The following is a 15,756-nucleotide window of genomic DNA, read 5'->3' on the forward strand; positions in this document are numbered from 1 at the left end:
CGCCGTTAATTTGTGGGGTTAACATTGTGGAAATAGATTTATTAGTGAATCATTCTTAATTAAGTAAACTTTTAGATATTCCTTGAAGTATTTAATAAATCGGGTTTTATAAATAATCTGCCTGCAGAGTCGGGTTTTGTGGATTGGCCTTGTTACAGTGGTGGGTAGAGGGGCTGGCATATTCAATTCTTTCATAAATATGAACATGACAAGTCTTGACTCTATTGAAATGTTGTTTATTGGTGAAATTAACACAAACTTGTCCTTTTTAATGCAGCAGTGTCCAAACAAACATTGCAGGGGAAACCAGCACACAAGCTTTGTCTGTACAAAATGAAAAAGTACAATTACACAATTAATAAAATAACTCTGCTTATTTTTGCTTTTGTATAAAAAGAGAATATTTGTAAAATGCTACCGTGTACAATTACAACATAATCTGTGTGTATAAACTAAAGTGGTCGTAACTTTAGGGAATATTATATTTAATACCAGTGCCTGAGGTGCAGTTAAAAGTGTATTTTTTTTAAAAACATGTATTTTAACATCACAACCATTATGAGTATTTAAAGACCTCTAATTGTCTCTGGTGTAACAAATCCATATCAGTAACTGATGCATTAGTGACTTAATTTCAGCACGTCATATGTACCTAAATAAATGTCTAAAGCCTTTATTTCTCACACACACACACGCAAACAAACCAACAGACACAATTATTGCTGAAGCATTTCTGACAGAGTACGTAATACTCTATCAGATCTTTAGTCATGATAGGAAAGATTTGGTAGGAGAATAGTCTTGCATAAATAAGAGTCCTGAGAATTGGGTGTAAAAGTTGAAGGTTTAAAGGTTGAAGGCCTGTCGGATGTTGAGAGTGTCCCTCATCATCAGGTCTCGGAGTCTCCACAATGCATCTGCCATCGTGGTATGAGCACCCTTGCTCTTCAGCCAGTGTGTAGGGAGACGGCTCTCTTGTTCGCGGGTAAGCCGGCAGTCTTTTCTTTGTGCTGAGGGAAATCATAAGAGAGTTTCAAAGTCATGTTGTTAAGAACACGGTGTATCATGATCTCGCTGCAAGTTAAACTATTTTTGTTAACAGTGTCTTGGTGTTTTCAGTCCCTTGAAAAACAAACGACAGTGGGCAGCAGCTGTGAAACTAGCACCATAAAAGAAGTCCATATGACCCTGTATTTATAGTAGTTTGAAGTCATACAAAGTGTAACTTTTGCAAAAACACTTTACAGAACTTGTGTTTTATCAAATGGAATTGAATGCATAAATCCATTTTTACCCTTAAGGCTCTGGTCCCACTTGCTAATAGTGGATGAATCGGCACTGAGTCCCTCTATATATTTCAGGTAAGCTTCAGAATGCAGCAGACGCTGAGGTTTTGGAGGCGGGGCAACAAAAATAGGTGGGGTTGGCTGATGCTGGCCTGGTTGACCTTGGACTGGATATGGAGGTGGAGCCTGTTGTCCTGGCCCATAACCCACCATCTAGAAATACAAAAAGAGAAGTAAGGACAAGAAAACTCGCATCTACTTTAGTGTCGATGCTAGAGATCTATACAAATCTGATCATTACCTGCATGCCATAAGGGTTTCCGGGACCAGGACTTCCAGCCATACCATTCATTACACCTGAGAAAGCAAAAAAACAGTGTGAAAAAATGCTTTACTATTTAATGCTCAATGGCACTGAATATTGCAGTCATTCATATGAGCGAATATAATCGATAAGTAGCCGTTGTTTATGTTTCTAACAGCATATAGTGTGAGAAACCACAGATTCAGTAGAGAAATCTTGACGAATCTTGTGTTCGTTTTTGTTGAGAAAAATAAGTCAGAATGTTAGTGGTGTGTGATGTGAATATTCTCACCCTATAGTCAAGTAAAAAACCAGACCATGCAGATATACAAACAGAATATGTACTGATATAAAGATAAATCAATTTTTGATCATCGAAAATTTTATATTTCACTATATATCTATAGTGCTGATACACATATAATGTCACAACTATTTATAACAATTTAAAGCAAGAAATGCAGTAAAAATCACATAAACAATGCGTGTTTTCTACACCTTTTAAGTAAAAAATCAAATCAAATAGGTGTATACCTCACAAATACATATAAGTATTAACTTAAAATATTTACTGACTTTTATTTTTACTAAAACATTTTAAAGCAGGTAAAATGACATGCTGCAACTTCTGCAAAGGATGAATTTCATACCACCAATTAAATATCTTAATATCAAATATATAAAAAATATGTTGCCCAGCCTCAAATCAATGTTCTCAAAACTCAATTTTGACCATTTTTTTTCATATTTGATCAATTTGCCTTGTTACTTATCAGATTATCTTCATCTTAATCAGGCTGGTGGTGTTTTCTGATTAATCAGGGTGCTTCTTACCCGGAAGGGGCATACCAGGGTACCCGGCCATGCCTGGTGGAAGGTAGTGCTGGGAGGGCAGCAGGGGCACCCCCATGGGATGAGGTGGTGTGCCACCCATGCCCATCATGCCCTCAGAAGGACCCTGCATGGGCATGTAGGGCAGGCCATAATTTCCCATCATGCCTTGGGTGAGGAGGAGATAGCACAAAAGATCCATGCATTGATGACATGCAGCTAACAAATCATGCACTACAAAACAACAGTCTTGTCATGTCAAAGAAAGTGCACGAATTGAAATGGGGTTAATCCAGGCTCATGGTGCACAAAAGAGCATCTACGTATTTAAGGGGTTAATATTAAAAGGTTGTCATGCAAGTATATAAAGACTGTGACAATATTCAAAAACACAAGAAATGCAAGTTTAAAATACAAACGGAGAAATGAACTACACCAGCACAAATGGGGCATGCTGTAGTGGTGGGAAAGGGCAGTGACATGACTGAGGAACGTTGATGGGCAGAGGTTTAGATGGTTTGAATGGGTGAGAATTGTCAGGGGGGCCCGGCTGCTGCATCGATCTCTTTCAGCAAGGGCTGGGGCAATTTGGCGTTACCTGGCACAGGTGGCATGGCCTGGTTTAGCATCCCCATAGCACTTGGGGGAGGTACCACCCCCATCATTGTGCCGACTGGAGTACCTGCTCTTGGGGAAGCCTGCTGCTGCTGTTGCTGAAGGACCCTCTCTCGTTCCTGATGCTCCACCAGTTTTGCGGCTCTTTCTTTAAATAAATCGAGATGTGATTTAGAGACCTGTCGATCAAACCATTTTGGCTAAGAGATGCCGTAACCTCACTGGATGATGTTTGGGCTTACCTTCATATTCTGCCTTCTTAGTAGTTTCCAGGTTCCTCCATTCTGTGCCCACCAGTCGGCTCAGCTCTCCGAAGGAGTAATCAGGGTGACGGGCTTTAATAAGAGACCTCACCTCACTGCTGAACAGGATGTAGCCACTCATGTTGATCTTACGCTTGGCTCCTTCTTTCTTGGACATGCCCTTAATCTTTGGTGTGGACTGCAGATTGCACACCGGATAAGAAAGAGTATGTTGGCTGAAGTTAAATGTGTAAAACCTGATAAAATTATTAGACATTTTCAACAAGAAATCTTTTCTGAATAAATCGTTAGTGATGTTTGCTGGTGCATAACTAGCCTAGAGTGTTCTGGATGGGTTTTAACACATTGCTACGCAGTTGCTAGGGTGTTGCCAAGTCAGAAAAACCCACCTAAGTCTCTGATATTCTAGTTTTTTTCGATGATGGATGTAAAATGTCATTTGTTGAAAATACCTGTGGTGGTGTATAAGGCATATCTATGTCATTTAATACAGATGTCTGACTCGGAGGCATTGAGGGCGTCGCTGCTGCCTCTTCATCATCATCATCCAGATCTTCCATATCTTCATCTAGGTCCTCCATGTCTGCAAACTTGGCCTCCAGTTCCTCAATCTTTTTATTCAGAAGGGGAGACGGCTCCTTTTGAGGCACGATTGGCTTTCTGAAAATGAGTTTAGATTACGATTTTTATTTTGCTTATTTTCCTTTAACTGTGACACTGTTGTGTTGAGACATACCCCACCCTCTCACCCCCTAAACAAACCTAAAGAAGTTGAATAACTTTAATCATCAGATTAAATTCATCTCCAGGTTATGAAAAAGAAAGCACAATATAAAGCAATCACACATACGCCACAACACGAGGACAACATGTAGGAAAGTAGTAGATACCTGAAGTAGAAGATCTCATCATCTACCACTTTAGCAGAAAGTGAAAAACGTTTAAGGCCTTTAAACTTCTTCATCTGCTTTTCGCTCTCAATGTAGCGACTCTCAAACATGAGCACATCTTCCTCTGCAAACTCAGTGGGTCTGCAGGACAGGAAATCCTTGAAAGACAACACCACGCATTTCCCTGTCAAAACAGACAGAAATGATTTCAAACAGGGGTGCACAGGAAGTCACCATGCAATCAAACAGGAAAATTCTAAGTGTTTTACACAGTGTGTCAGTGATTATTATAAATGATTTATCCGTGCACACCATTATTTTAAAAAAATTCATTTGCACTTGTAATCTTTTATCAAAAACGTTAAGCTCATCTCCCTCTCTCAACAACAACTCTTCACCACATGATGTCAGCAACAAAACAGAGGTAGGACTATACTCGCTGTCCAATGGGCAGGCATTTTTAGCCCTCCCCTCCAGGCCCAATTTACAACAAACCAATCAAAAAGGGAAGGGCAAAATAAAGCCCCGCCCTACATTTTTTTCTAATTTCAGAAGCCGTTTCACTCGGATACACGTCACGATACGGAAAAGAAGTCAATCGCAACTTCCGTTTCATGGTTACTTTAAGCACTTTGTGTAAATCTTGTCTGTCGGACCGGCTTCCACATAAAACATTTGCTACTGGATTTGCATACTTGTTTGACTTGGTTCTTTTCTCAGTCCAAGAGATCTCCTGCAGCTTCAATTCATACAGTATTCATACAGTAAAATTGCTTATTGCTTCCAATGTAAAGTGTTTTAAACATTATTTTATAAGGCAGGTTGTTGTATTGAGCGCTAAAAGATACACCAGTGTACCTGAAATACATGTCATAGGGCAGGTTTCCTCCAGATTGCTGAGGAACACTTCACGCTTGTAGAACATCTTTGTTGGCTCGTGTTCAGTCTCCTCAGGGTGGATGAAGATGGGTCCAAAGAAGAACGCTGCTTCATCTCGCACCCACATCTTCTCGATCCTGTCCATATAAACCAAGCAATTCATTTCACTAAAGCTTCGAACTACTCGCAGGCTTATTTCAATTTTCAGTAAACGAAAAGTTATTTGTGTTCAATAAGGAAGATCTTGCCCACCTGCCAACTCGAGGGCGCACTAGCCTGTGGGAGCGTATATAGACACAGTCGCCCACTTTAAGCCATATATCGTTGTAGCGAAGCTGCTCATAGTACTGACAACCCGGCTCCCCATTGGGCACTTCGACTTGGACGTCTTCTCGTTCCTGTGAACGTTAAGCACGAGTGTGTGAAGCGAACAAGCAAAAGAAGAGGCCTCCAACACAATTCAATCATTCAATTCTTACCTTCTCAATAAAACCGTCTCCATCAGGAAGGTCCAACAATTTGTCTTGATCACGTTTAGCAGTCATGAACATGGAGGCCACCCTGACCACGGGTAACGCAACATCTCGAGGGACTAGTTTCACAGAGCTTGCTGGCATGGACCACACCTTGATCTTCTTAAAGGTTTTGGTCCTGGCAGTGTACCGAGACTCGCAGACGTAAACATCTTCTGGTTTGAATCCTTCTGGTTGCGATTTAAAATAATCCTAAATGAAGAATGACACATACTAGTGACTCGATTGCAGCGTTATAGAGACACACAAAAGAATCCAACACCACATATACATACATCCTGACCGAGTGGATCGTGGCACTCACCTTTACAAACAACACAGCACATTTCCCCAGGATCTTGCTGAAGGGCACGCGGTTATAGTAGTCACTCTTGAACACCTCCTTCTCCAGGAATTTACGTGTTGCGAGGTGGAACGTCTCCGCTGGGCGATAAAACCAGCCACCGTACATCCACTGCTCACCTGCATAAAACAACCAATCACCAATAAATAGCCAATTATTACAAATACAGAAGAGGCTGGAAAATGGGACAATGTCTATAAACAAAGAAAATTAAAACTGAGACTAATAAAGGCAATATAAGAATGTTGCGCACCGGCTTCGTCCTTCCAGAGTTTCTCAATGCACACAATGTGAGGTTGCAAATTGGCTTCAGTAGGCTGCACATATACACAGTCTCCCACACTGTAGGTGTTGTTCTCAAAACTGCAGTCCTGACTGTATGTGCTTTGAGAATCCAATGACCACTGGCTTCCTGCGGGTCCCTCTGTTTTGTTCTCATCCGGAAGAGCTGCGAATCGTAATAGCAAATTACTCATTGATATGCATTCATGCAGTCTACCACTGCCAGGCATATTATACTGAAGAACCGTCCACTTAGACGGTGTGAGTCACCCATGTGTAAAGCTACCAATAATATTTACGACACTTCTGGGCAGCTACATCAGTCATATGAGACCAAGTCCTAACTACTTGAACAGGGAAAAACAGATAAAAACGTGTTTTGATCCCAATATTAAATCTGAACTATAAACTTTCTTAAGCTCAAACTGCACTTCAAACATAAATGACAAGTACTGCGAGTTTTGTAGTGCAATTTGAGAAAAGTTAAGAACGTTTATAGTACAGATGGTCATCATAGCATCATGATATGCATCAGGGGTCAGCTGACCAGCTCCCAAAGACCTGAAGTCCCAAAGACATGTCAAAAGCAGACCTTTCTTATCCTCCTCTCGTTTCAGTTGGTCTTCTTCTATCTCCTGGGGCAGTTTCTCTCGCTTCTCCTGGTCCACATCTGAATGCAGATGTTTGGATGTGTAGCTCAGCGCCGGACTGAGCAAGATTTCACCGTTCTTGCACAGCTCATCACGAATTTTCACAAAGAACTGCTGAAGCTCCACCGAATCCTCGAAGATCTCAGAATCAGTCCTGAAAGCAGACAGTAGCCCCCTTAGACACTTTCAAGCTTATGCTGACTTTTACATCAAATTTAATTTTGTTAGATCTTAAAGAAACAGTCAAAAATGGAGATTCTGATGTCATTTACTGACCCCTAAACTTCATTGGGAAAACAAAAATTTTGTTTAATAGCGTCAACTAATTTTCATACTCTTCAATGCTTACCTATTGAGCCGTCTAGCTTTCTCCAGCACCTCAAACACATGCTCCTGAAACACATCCAGTCTCCGGTAGCGCCCGTGTTCCAGGTTATGGCGAATGATCTCTAAACTGAGTGGAGGGTCCTCTGGGTCAGCAGGGTCCACAGCCGGCACCTCCGCCAAGGAGTCGCTGTAGCACCGCCCCTCATCATCCTGGTGCCCCATCATCGAAACAAAGAGATTACGAACGAGCTCGCGCACAAGAGGACCGACTGCCACGGTACCCAGCGTGCCTTCATCTCCTTCCTCTTCATCCTCAATGCGTCGACGGGCATCTAGAAAAGCTCGATGGAGCAGCAAAGCATCGCGGTATATGAGAGACTCTGGCTCGTTGTAGGTGCAAGCGTTGTTGAACATGAGGATGAAATCTTCCGCCAGAGAATCGATGTCTTGGTAGCGACCCTGTACCATGTAGCTGCGTATCCGCTCCATGTCGATGGGCCGCTTGATGGCGGCATAATAGTCAGGCAGCTCAGAGCGTGACGGTAGACGTAGAAAAACGGCACTGAGCCGACGCCCACGGTTGTCTGTAAAGTTGCGAACAGCTTCGTAGAGATCAGTGAGCTTTTGCTGAAGCGGTGTGGTCTGTGTGCGGGCCTTTTTAGGGGAGGCCGCAACTCCACTACGACCTAGAAAATAAAGTAAAGTAATGTAAAAAATTACAAAATCAAACTTGTGAAAAGTTTTGCATGATCTCAATAGGCCACAGAACGTACGAAGCTTCAGTTTTGGGGAGCCCATGTCATCCTCCTCTGGAGCAGGTCCAAGCTCCTTTTGTTTATCCTTAACAATCTTTTCCAAGATGTTTGCATCATTGTAAACCTGCAGGCAAAAATGGAAAATGTGAATGATGCATTTAAACTTTTTACTATATTGGCAGGATTTAAACATCCACATGTCAAACTCACATCCACATGCATTTTAAAATAACAGATTCAGTTTTGGTTTGGCTCTCACATAAAATTTCCCCCCAGCATTCCACATGAAGTTTTAAATAACAGATTCAATTTTGGTTTGGCCCTCACATAAAATTTCCCCCCCAGCATTAGGTTAAAGTCATGTGAGGATGCCCACCTGAGACCCCTCCTCGTTATAATGGCGGGCGTTGCGAAACATAAGCTTCAAGTCGTCCATGAGCGCATCCTCGTTTTTATAACGCTCAGTGCGGATGTTGTGCTCGATGGTGCGCAGGTCCAGTGGCTCTTGGATGATTTTGTAGTAGTCTGGATAATCTTTCTTGGAGGGCTTTACCATAAAGAGATCACAGAGGCGTCGTCCGGTGCCGGCTTCTCGTGCCTCAGTCACTGCAGCATACAACGCCTTCATTCGGTTCTTTTTGGTGTTCTTCTTATGGCTGTAAGAATGAGGATATAAAACAGGTGTAAAGAGAAATGCATTGAATTAAAAGTATTTATAGCCTTCAAATTACCTTTTTCTTTTACCACTTCCTGGGTCAGACACTGCAGTAGAAACATCTCCTTCATCCTCCACCCGAATCTCCTTTTTCTTCAGCTACAAGACAAATTCACCAACAACTTCACTAAAAAAGCTCTGCTTTTCTCGTTATATGTGAATAGCGTCAATTAAAGATTACATGTTTTATATGATAGAAAGCTGGAGTTATCAAAGCAGACCCACCTGCATTATCTGCTGCAGTCTATGTGCACGTTTGTATACGGTGGAGTGGGGCATGTTGAAGCGTTTAGCTTTCTCAAACATGAGCGAGAGGTCACTCTCCATCTGCTCAACTCCCTCATAATCCCCATTCTTCATTTTTTCCCTTTAAGGAAAAGCATGGATTGGTTCAGAGTTTGGACTGTGCAGATTTGAATCAAATCTATAAACGTACATTTCAGAGAGGGATTCTGGGACATTCCTACCTGATCTGCTGTAGGGAGACAGAGTTTTTGATCTGTTGGTAGTAGTCTGGGTATTCCCTGCGTGAGGGGAGCTGAAGAAACGGTTCGGCGAGAAGCTGCCCCGAAACGCTTCTGGCTCCACGCACAGCCTGGTACAGCAGGAGGATTGGGTCACCTGAACTGAGACCGCAGTCAGCCTCCATTTCTGCAGCGTCATAACGCACAGAGCCTGAAACCACGACGAAGAGAAGTACAGAGATAAAAGAACATTAGGCTTGGTTGTTTTTCATGCATATGGATCTTTAAGAGAATGCACTCTTATTTTTGTTATTTATGTCTTAACGACCTTGTGGAATTAAACTTTGAGTGTTGGAGCTTTTCGTAAACATCTTATTATAATAATACAAGTCAAAACAATCTACGCATCCACACACAGTATGCAATGTAACACAAGACAAAAAATAGAAAATCAGAATTCATGGTACAAACTAAAAGCTGTTGGCTTGCATCAAAGTTACCTGAAAGCAGGGAGTCTTCATCACTTTCAGACCCCGCCTGAAGCGCCATGGTGATGGCAGAGAGGCGGTCTCCTTGAGCAGACCTCCGATTTCTATAACTCACATAAACAACATTTAGGATGTTAAAATATATTTCTTCAATGTGACCAAATAAAGAACAGAGAAGTTACCTGATGCGGAGGCTGGATTTAGTGGGTTCAGCCTGCTCGATCTCTGCTTTTCTCTGGGCAAAAACCTTCTTAATTGTGTTTGCATCCTTAATACAAAAAAAACAAGCTTACATTACAGAGCTTAGTACAAAAACGTATGACGTATTTCAAAGAATGAATAGCTACTGAACAATATGAAGTGTAGCAACCTTGAAAACCTGTGAACCGGGCTCGTTGTAGGTTTTGGCATTTTTGGTCAAAAGATCGATGTCCTTTGCCATGGCACTGATAGATTTGTAATGACCCGCCTGAATCAGAACACAAAAATTAGCTTTTGAATAATTTAAAAAATTTAATTTAAAAATTTAAATCCGTCCATACAGACAGCTGGCCCATACAATTAAAATTTCCAAGAAACAATGTTTGTGCGTTTCTCAGGAGGTTTTGGTCAGTTTTGTGTGTTAGAAGTCTCCGGTAAACGCTTCTAACAATCTATTTATAGTTAGTTTGGATCCCATTTGTTGTTTTGATTTCTTAATATTACTTTATAAATCAATATGTTATGAAAGGTTTTACTATATACTGTATATACAGTATATATATATATATATATATATATATATTCATTCTAGCCTCAACATATGAAATAATGTCCAATCAGCATCAAAAACACACACCATTAAACAATATAAATAGCAATTTCCACACACCTGTATTCTCTGAGCCACGGCGCGGAGATCTATCGGTTCCTTTATAACAGCATAGTAGTCTGGGTAATGCTGAACACAAAGTTAAATAACAAAGTTTTAACAGTAATAAAGTAATAGTAATAAACTGCTAAATAAAATGTTCCCTTGGTCTAAATATATATTTAGATCTTACCAATTTAGAGGGAAGTTTCTGGAAGAGCTCACTAACAGTCCTTCCTGAAGAATCAGTGCATGACACGATGGCCTCCAAAAGCTGTTCCAATATGGCTTTCAGATAGCTTGGTGGTGTCTGATCACACAGAGAAACATCAATATCACCTCTCATTTACTAACAGAGAATGTCCGGGTGAAATGTCAAACCTCATCCTCCATGGAAGCGCTTGGGTTCTCCCCGTCTTCACCTTCCTCATCATCTTCTGCCTCCTCTCCATCACCCGCCTGTAGCAGATCGTTCTTTATGGATTGGAAGACATTAAAAAGCCTGCAGGCAGCCCTATACTCTGCGCTGTCTGTCTGTTGTCCAAAAGAGATACACAGGTGCATTGAAGTTTGGGTAATACATTACACACAAAATGATGAATAGCTGAAAAAGATATGGCAAATACTGCAAAATAACAGTCTTACCTTATAGTACAACTTGGCATTGTTAATAAGCAGATGAAAGTCAGCCGAGAATTGTTCTACATCCTGGTACTCCTCTGCCCTGAGCTTCTGCTGTATCTTCATCATGTCTATGGGTTGACTCACCACCTCATAATAGTCTGGCTGGTTCCTAGACAGGAAAGATGGTGTTTAGATTGGTGTTTACTGTATGTATTAAACTCAGTTTGGATTCATTTGCCAAGCGTTTAATGATCACTCTATATACCTCCTTTTTGGTGCCCGAGCAAACAGCTCACATATCTGTCTGCCCTGGTCATCCTTGTAATCTCTGACAGTGTTGTACAATTCATGGCAAATAGCAATCTGAGAAATGATAAAAGCATCACTCATCATTCTGACAAAATCAGTCATTTTATGGATGAAAATTTGGTGCTCAACACAATGCTAACTAAAGACTATGTTCTCACCTGATCAACAGAAGGGGCAGTGGACGCTCTCCTCCTCTTCCATCCACTGACCGGGGTGGATGACGTAGCATCGTCAAAGTCTCCTCCACTGTCACTGCTGGAGGGAGAGGTGGCCCGCCTTCTTTTGGACCCCATTGAAACGGTACCTGTAAAACACAACCATGTGATGTGGTTTACAAAACCACGGCTCAGATTGTCAGATTAAACTCTCTATAACACTGCTTGCAACAACACCAGGGTACGGCATGAATGAATTACATAATAATCAAATAAAATATACATTTCCTGTAGATTTTATAGATCGTTACAACCATTCACAGTAGTATTAAGCTTTAAGAAAATCCACATAAGCAATAATACAATGCTTACAGTGACCACATAAGCCACTATTCACAAAATAACCAGTATTTGACCTGTTAGGTGTCCAAACTTCCGCTTGTCCCCTCTCTTTCTCACATATACACTCTTTAAAAGTGCTGTGTTTATGTCACCTTATAACACAATGTTGCTACAATATATGTATGGTTAAGTACAGTAAGCCTAGCTGCTAACCTTCCGGTCTCGAACAGCCAATCCACGCGCGTACTTCAGTCAAACAAAAGAGCGGTGTCAACGGTGAGCTCGCGGCTCATTCGCTTTGCTTTGTTAAGCTTACTGAGATGATCGACGTATTTGGCGACAAAGGTTTACCACATAAGCTCTCTTACCCGTATTAAAATCTCGACTTTCTTGGTGTAATTAAGAAGTGTACCTCGGTTACAACGGAGTGCCAACTAGCTAGCAAGAAACGTTTACGCCTAGCAAACAAAGAAGTACCGCCTCCTTCGTCATTCGACACCGGAAGAGAATTTGGCGGAGCCCCGCCCCATGTTTAGTAGGGTTGCGCTAGGGGGCAGAACGACTTTACGCTGATTTGATTTTACTCGAGACGAATGTTGAGTTAAATTGTTGCTCATCGTGAAGAAAGAAATAACAAAGTAGTTTCAAAGAAAGAAAAGTAGTTTCAAAGAAAGATGTAAGAGCCTTTACATTATCCGTTGCTTTTTTTGTAGTTCCGCTAACGTTACAATCTGAAATGTATCATCCCACATGATTAAATACTGATACAGTAAACTGTCGTAAACACCACAGTTTTTAGGTAACACTAACGTTACTTCAATATTGTTTCATGTGTCGTATCGTAGTAATTATACACTATTGTTAGTATAACTTACAAAGCCATTAAATGTTAAAAGTGCAAGTTTTGTAAGCATGATGTAAAATCATGACGTGAAAGAGCACATCTACATTTTTTTCTATATTATGTGTGTGTATTCTCTATCGTGTTACCGGGAAATGTTTGACATTTTAATTGGTGACAGTTAAATCGGTGTTGTGTTTAGGAATGGTTGGGATCAGGAAGTTTACTGCCTTTTGTGTGGCAAGCCCCAGTCCGGTCTTTCTGATCATCTAAGAACAGCATGCATGAAGGAGAATGTTGATGCTCAGCTTATTGATCAAGAAGTGCTGAGGGCCAAAGAATCGCAGATGAAGTGGTCAAAAGAGGGAAGAATTATTAACATTGCAGAGGTGAAGAAGATTGTGAAGAGGGACGCTTCGTTCCGTGACTTGGCCGAGTATTTTGAGAAACAGGGATTTTTCATAACGAATCAGGAAAGGTAAAAGTATTCTGTGGATGGAAAGGGTCCTAATGTTAATGAATTACATAATGCAGTTTCTACTTTAACTCTTGTCTTTAGCTATCATATGTCGTTTATTTCCCATTAATGTATTTTGAGATTTTAGAAGGTCATTTATGTTGACCATACCATTTTTTAATGTTCCGTAGTTCCTCCAAGAAGGAGGTGATTGCTCTGGCAAAGGCCGAAATTGAAGATGTTTATAAAAGACTTGTTGAAAAAAAACGTGTTGCTAGTAAGAACCAGACAACCTTCCGCAATTATTGTGTGGCCACATTGATGTATATGCACAACCAGTCTCCTAAGAGCATTGTTGAATTCAAGGTGAGCAAGTGCTTCTTAACTTTTGCATCTCGACACACTGATTTGGATAAAGTCTTACTTGTCTACAGTTAAACAGTGACGGATTTTAGATTGTTCTTCGATTGTGCACATGGTGAGGCTTTTTTTGTTGAAATTTTTACATTTCATTCTTTATTTTGTTCTGTTTTCACAGGTACAGGATTGGAATAATAGAAGACAGGAAGGAGACAAAGTCCTTTTACAGCTTCCTAAAAAACACACTTTTAAACTCAGCAAGACAGAAGACATGGTAAGCGATTACACACTTACCAATTTATTAACAGGTCAGGCAGTATTAAGTGAATGTGCATTTTAATATGCCTCTTATGCCAAAGTTTTTAGACTGTTACTTCTGTAACATACGGCCTGGGTATTTGAAGAACAGCTACAACAAGAAATATGAGAACTTCTTCTTGACCTCATCAGGAGTTCCCCTTTCGAATCCCACTGCAGATGTGGATCACCTATGGAGGAAGTGAGTATTCACGTGAATGCAACAGCGCTCATATGCTTGTATGATTTATAACCTTATTGTCCAATTAATGGGAACAGATATGGATCAGTGGCGCAGAGAAGAGGATCCCCAACAGATGCAATGCCAGAGGAGCAACAGAGTGCTGAATGTATCTCACCTTTAAGTTTATGGTTTGCCTTCGAGGATAAGTTTCCTATCACATTGCATGGAAAAGCTCCTACACAAAAGCAGGCAACAGAAGCAGGTTTTGTGAAAAACCGTAGATTGTATTTCCAATGGAGAGGTGTGCAGTATAAACAGCGTGTGCAATATGTACTGGGTAAGATCTTTTTTTTTGCATCTTGTTGATTGCAACAAAGGCGTATTTGTATTTAAACATATCTGCCCAACTTGTACCAGAGCGCTTCACCAGGGAGACTGATGCCAAACCCAAGCCATCTCAAATCCAGCGCATCATTGATACGACCACATGGACCACTAACATTCCGACCGTGGATGACGTTCTGCTGGCATGGATCCCTCTTGCCCGTACGTCTCCTGCTCAGATTGAAACTGATGTGTCCACAAGAAACTCAGTCACCGAGCAGTACGTGGAAGAGCCGGCTACTGAAAATGAGAAAGGTCCGTAAACATATTTCGACTACACAGGCCTTTGAATAAGAGACATGGTGAAAGTGTTTAGTTTAGTTTTTTTAGTTTACTTTAGTTTTTATAAATTTAGTCTCCGAGCAGCAAAGGGAAGAACTTGTTATCAAAAACAAGGAAGGTACGTAAACAGATTTGGACTTTACAGTCCTTTACATCGTTTACAGTCAATGAATGTTTATGCTCAAAAACATGTTTTTACAGAGGTTGAAAATGATGCATCTGAAATTAGTTTAGTCTCCGAGCAGCAAGGGGAAGAGCTGTCAATTAAAAAAGAGGAAGGTACGTAAACAGATTTGGACTTACAATCCTTTAAATATTTTGAATACATGCATGTTTTTGCTCAAAAGATGTTTTCTTTACTTTTGTACAGAGGTTGATGATATATTTGCAATGATTTCAATCAGCAAGCAGCAGTGGAAAGAACTTGCTGTTAAAAAAGAGGAAGGTGCGTAAAAGTATAGACTTTACATTCATTTACATTATTTAAACCGTGAATAAATGCTCATGCTCAATAGCCTGTTTCTTTACTCTTCTACAGATGTTGAAGATAATGTGTCCTTACTAAATTTAGTCACAGAGCAGCAGTGGACAGAGCTGGGTATCAAACAGGAGGAAGGTGCATAAACATATTTAGACATATTTGGTCTTTTGAATAGTTATGAAATTATGATACAGTAACTGAAAGTGTATGCTCAACGTTACGTTTGTACAGAGATCATGGCCACAATGGAGTTCACTGCAAACCAGAATCAGTGTGACCACAGTGAAATAGTACCCAAACCAGACGCAAAGAGAAGAAGAATTTCACAGAGCCTTCATTCTTGAGGCAACCACCCAGTCAAGTTAAAACTGGTGACAATAGCCAAGTTTTAGATTTACCTTAAACTTTCTCAGTGAGTTCTTGTGGGTCTATGCTGTACAAAGATCATCCAGGGTGATGAATAATCTTCCTTGCTTGGTGACTTGTGTATATATCATATTGTGTTCTTGTGTATATATCATAAATAAAGATTGTGTTCTTAAATGCATTCTTCAGAAGTGACGAG

The 15,756-nt window shown here is 40.7% G+C and overlaps 2 protein-coding genes across 5 annotated transcripts; one reads left to right on the top strand and one right to left on the bottom strand.

The window, feature by feature from the left end:
• Positions 1–220: 220 nt before the first annotated feature.
• Positions 221–12,357, bottom strand: pbrm1l (polybromo 1, like). 3 transcript variants are annotated; one of them, XM_057337591.1, is made up of 30 exons: positions 12,119–12,357; positions 11,567–11,712; positions 11,365–11,462; positions 11,121–11,268; positions 10,857–11,009; positions 10,669–10,785; positions 10,497–10,565; positions 9,996–10,094; positions 9,808–9,893; positions 9,638–9,729; positions 9,141–9,348; positions 8,899–9,040; positions 8,690–8,772; positions 8,335–8,614; positions 7,977–8,082; positions 7,226–7,889; positions 6,819–7,030; positions 6,198–6,392; positions 5,906–6,063; positions 5,548–5,793; positions 5,321–5,466; positions 5,048–5,205; positions 4,190–4,373; positions 3,752–3,959; positions 3,279–3,477; positions 3,020–3,184; positions 2,425–2,589; positions 1,588–1,643; positions 1,295–1,499; positions 221–1,010 (listed from the first exon to the last, which is right to left on the bottom strand). In XM_057337591.1, exons 2-30 carry the CDS (start codon positions 11,699–11,701, stop codon positions 847–849), a joined length of 4,941 nt encoding a protein of 1,646 aa, XP_057193574.1. In that variant the 5' UTR covers positions 11,702–11,712; positions 12,119–12,357; the 3' UTR covers positions 221–846. The 3 variants fall into 3 exon arrangements, with proteins under 3 accessions (XP_057193574.1, XP_057193573.1, XP_057193575.1); XM_057337590.1 differs by having other exon boundaries at positions 9,638–9,735; XM_057337592.1 differs by having other exon boundaries at positions 3,104–3,184; positions 12,119–12,356.
• Positions 12,358–12,449: 92 nt separating this feature from the next.
• LOC130556512 (uncharacterized) lies at positions 12,450–15,731 on the top strand. Of its 2 annotated transcripts, none has more exons than XM_057337593.1 (11): positions 12,450–12,581; positions 12,949–13,224; positions 13,395–13,569; positions 13,742–13,837; positions 13,923–14,062; positions 14,140–14,381; positions 14,462–14,683; positions 14,912–14,989; positions 15,081–15,155; positions 15,249–15,326; positions 15,423–15,731. In XM_057337593.1, coding segments are annotated over exons 1-11 (1,497 nt in total). In that variant the 5' UTR covers positions 12,450–12,579; the 3' UTR covers positions 15,536–15,731. The 2 variants fall into 2 exon arrangements, with proteins under 2 accessions (XP_057193576.1, XP_057193577.1); XM_057337594.1 differs by lacking the exon at positions 12,450–12,581 and adding an exon at positions 12,623–12,704.
• The last annotated feature ends 25 nt before the right edge of the window (positions 15,732–15,756 follow it).

This window comes from Triplophysa rosa, linkage group LG7 (assembly GCF_024868665.1).
Source record: "Triplophysa rosa linkage group LG7, Trosa_1v2, whole genome shotgun sequence".
Classification (NCBI taxonomy): Eukaryota; Metazoa; Chordata; class Actinopteri; order Cypriniformes; family Nemacheilidae; genus Triplophysa; species Triplophysa rosa.

Excerpts from the sequence above, each read along its gene's own strand:
- pbrm1l (XM_057337590.1), bottom strand. The coding sequence starts at position 11,701 with ATGGGGTCCAAAAGAAGGCGGGCCACCTCTCCCTCCAGCAGTGACAGT. Across the intron at positions 8,083-8,334 it reads ATAACGAGGAGGGGTCTCAG|GTTTACAATGATGCAAACAT; the intron begins GTGGGCATCCTC and ends TTTTGCCTGCAG. Across the intron at positions 6,393-6,818 it reads ACGAGAGGAGGATAAGAAAG|CTCTTCCGGATGAGAACAAA; the intron begins GTCTGCTTTTGA and ends TACGATTCGCAG.
- LOC130556512 (XM_057337593.1), top strand. Across the intron at positions 13,225-13,394 it reads TTCATAACGAATCAGGAAAG|TTCCTCCAAGAAGGAGGTGA; the intron begins GTAAAAGTATTC and ends AATGTTCCGTAG. Across the intron at positions 13,838-13,922 it reads TCAGCAAGACAGAAGACATG|TTTTTAGACTGTTACTTCTG; the intron begins GTAAGCGATTAC and ends CTTATGCCAAAG.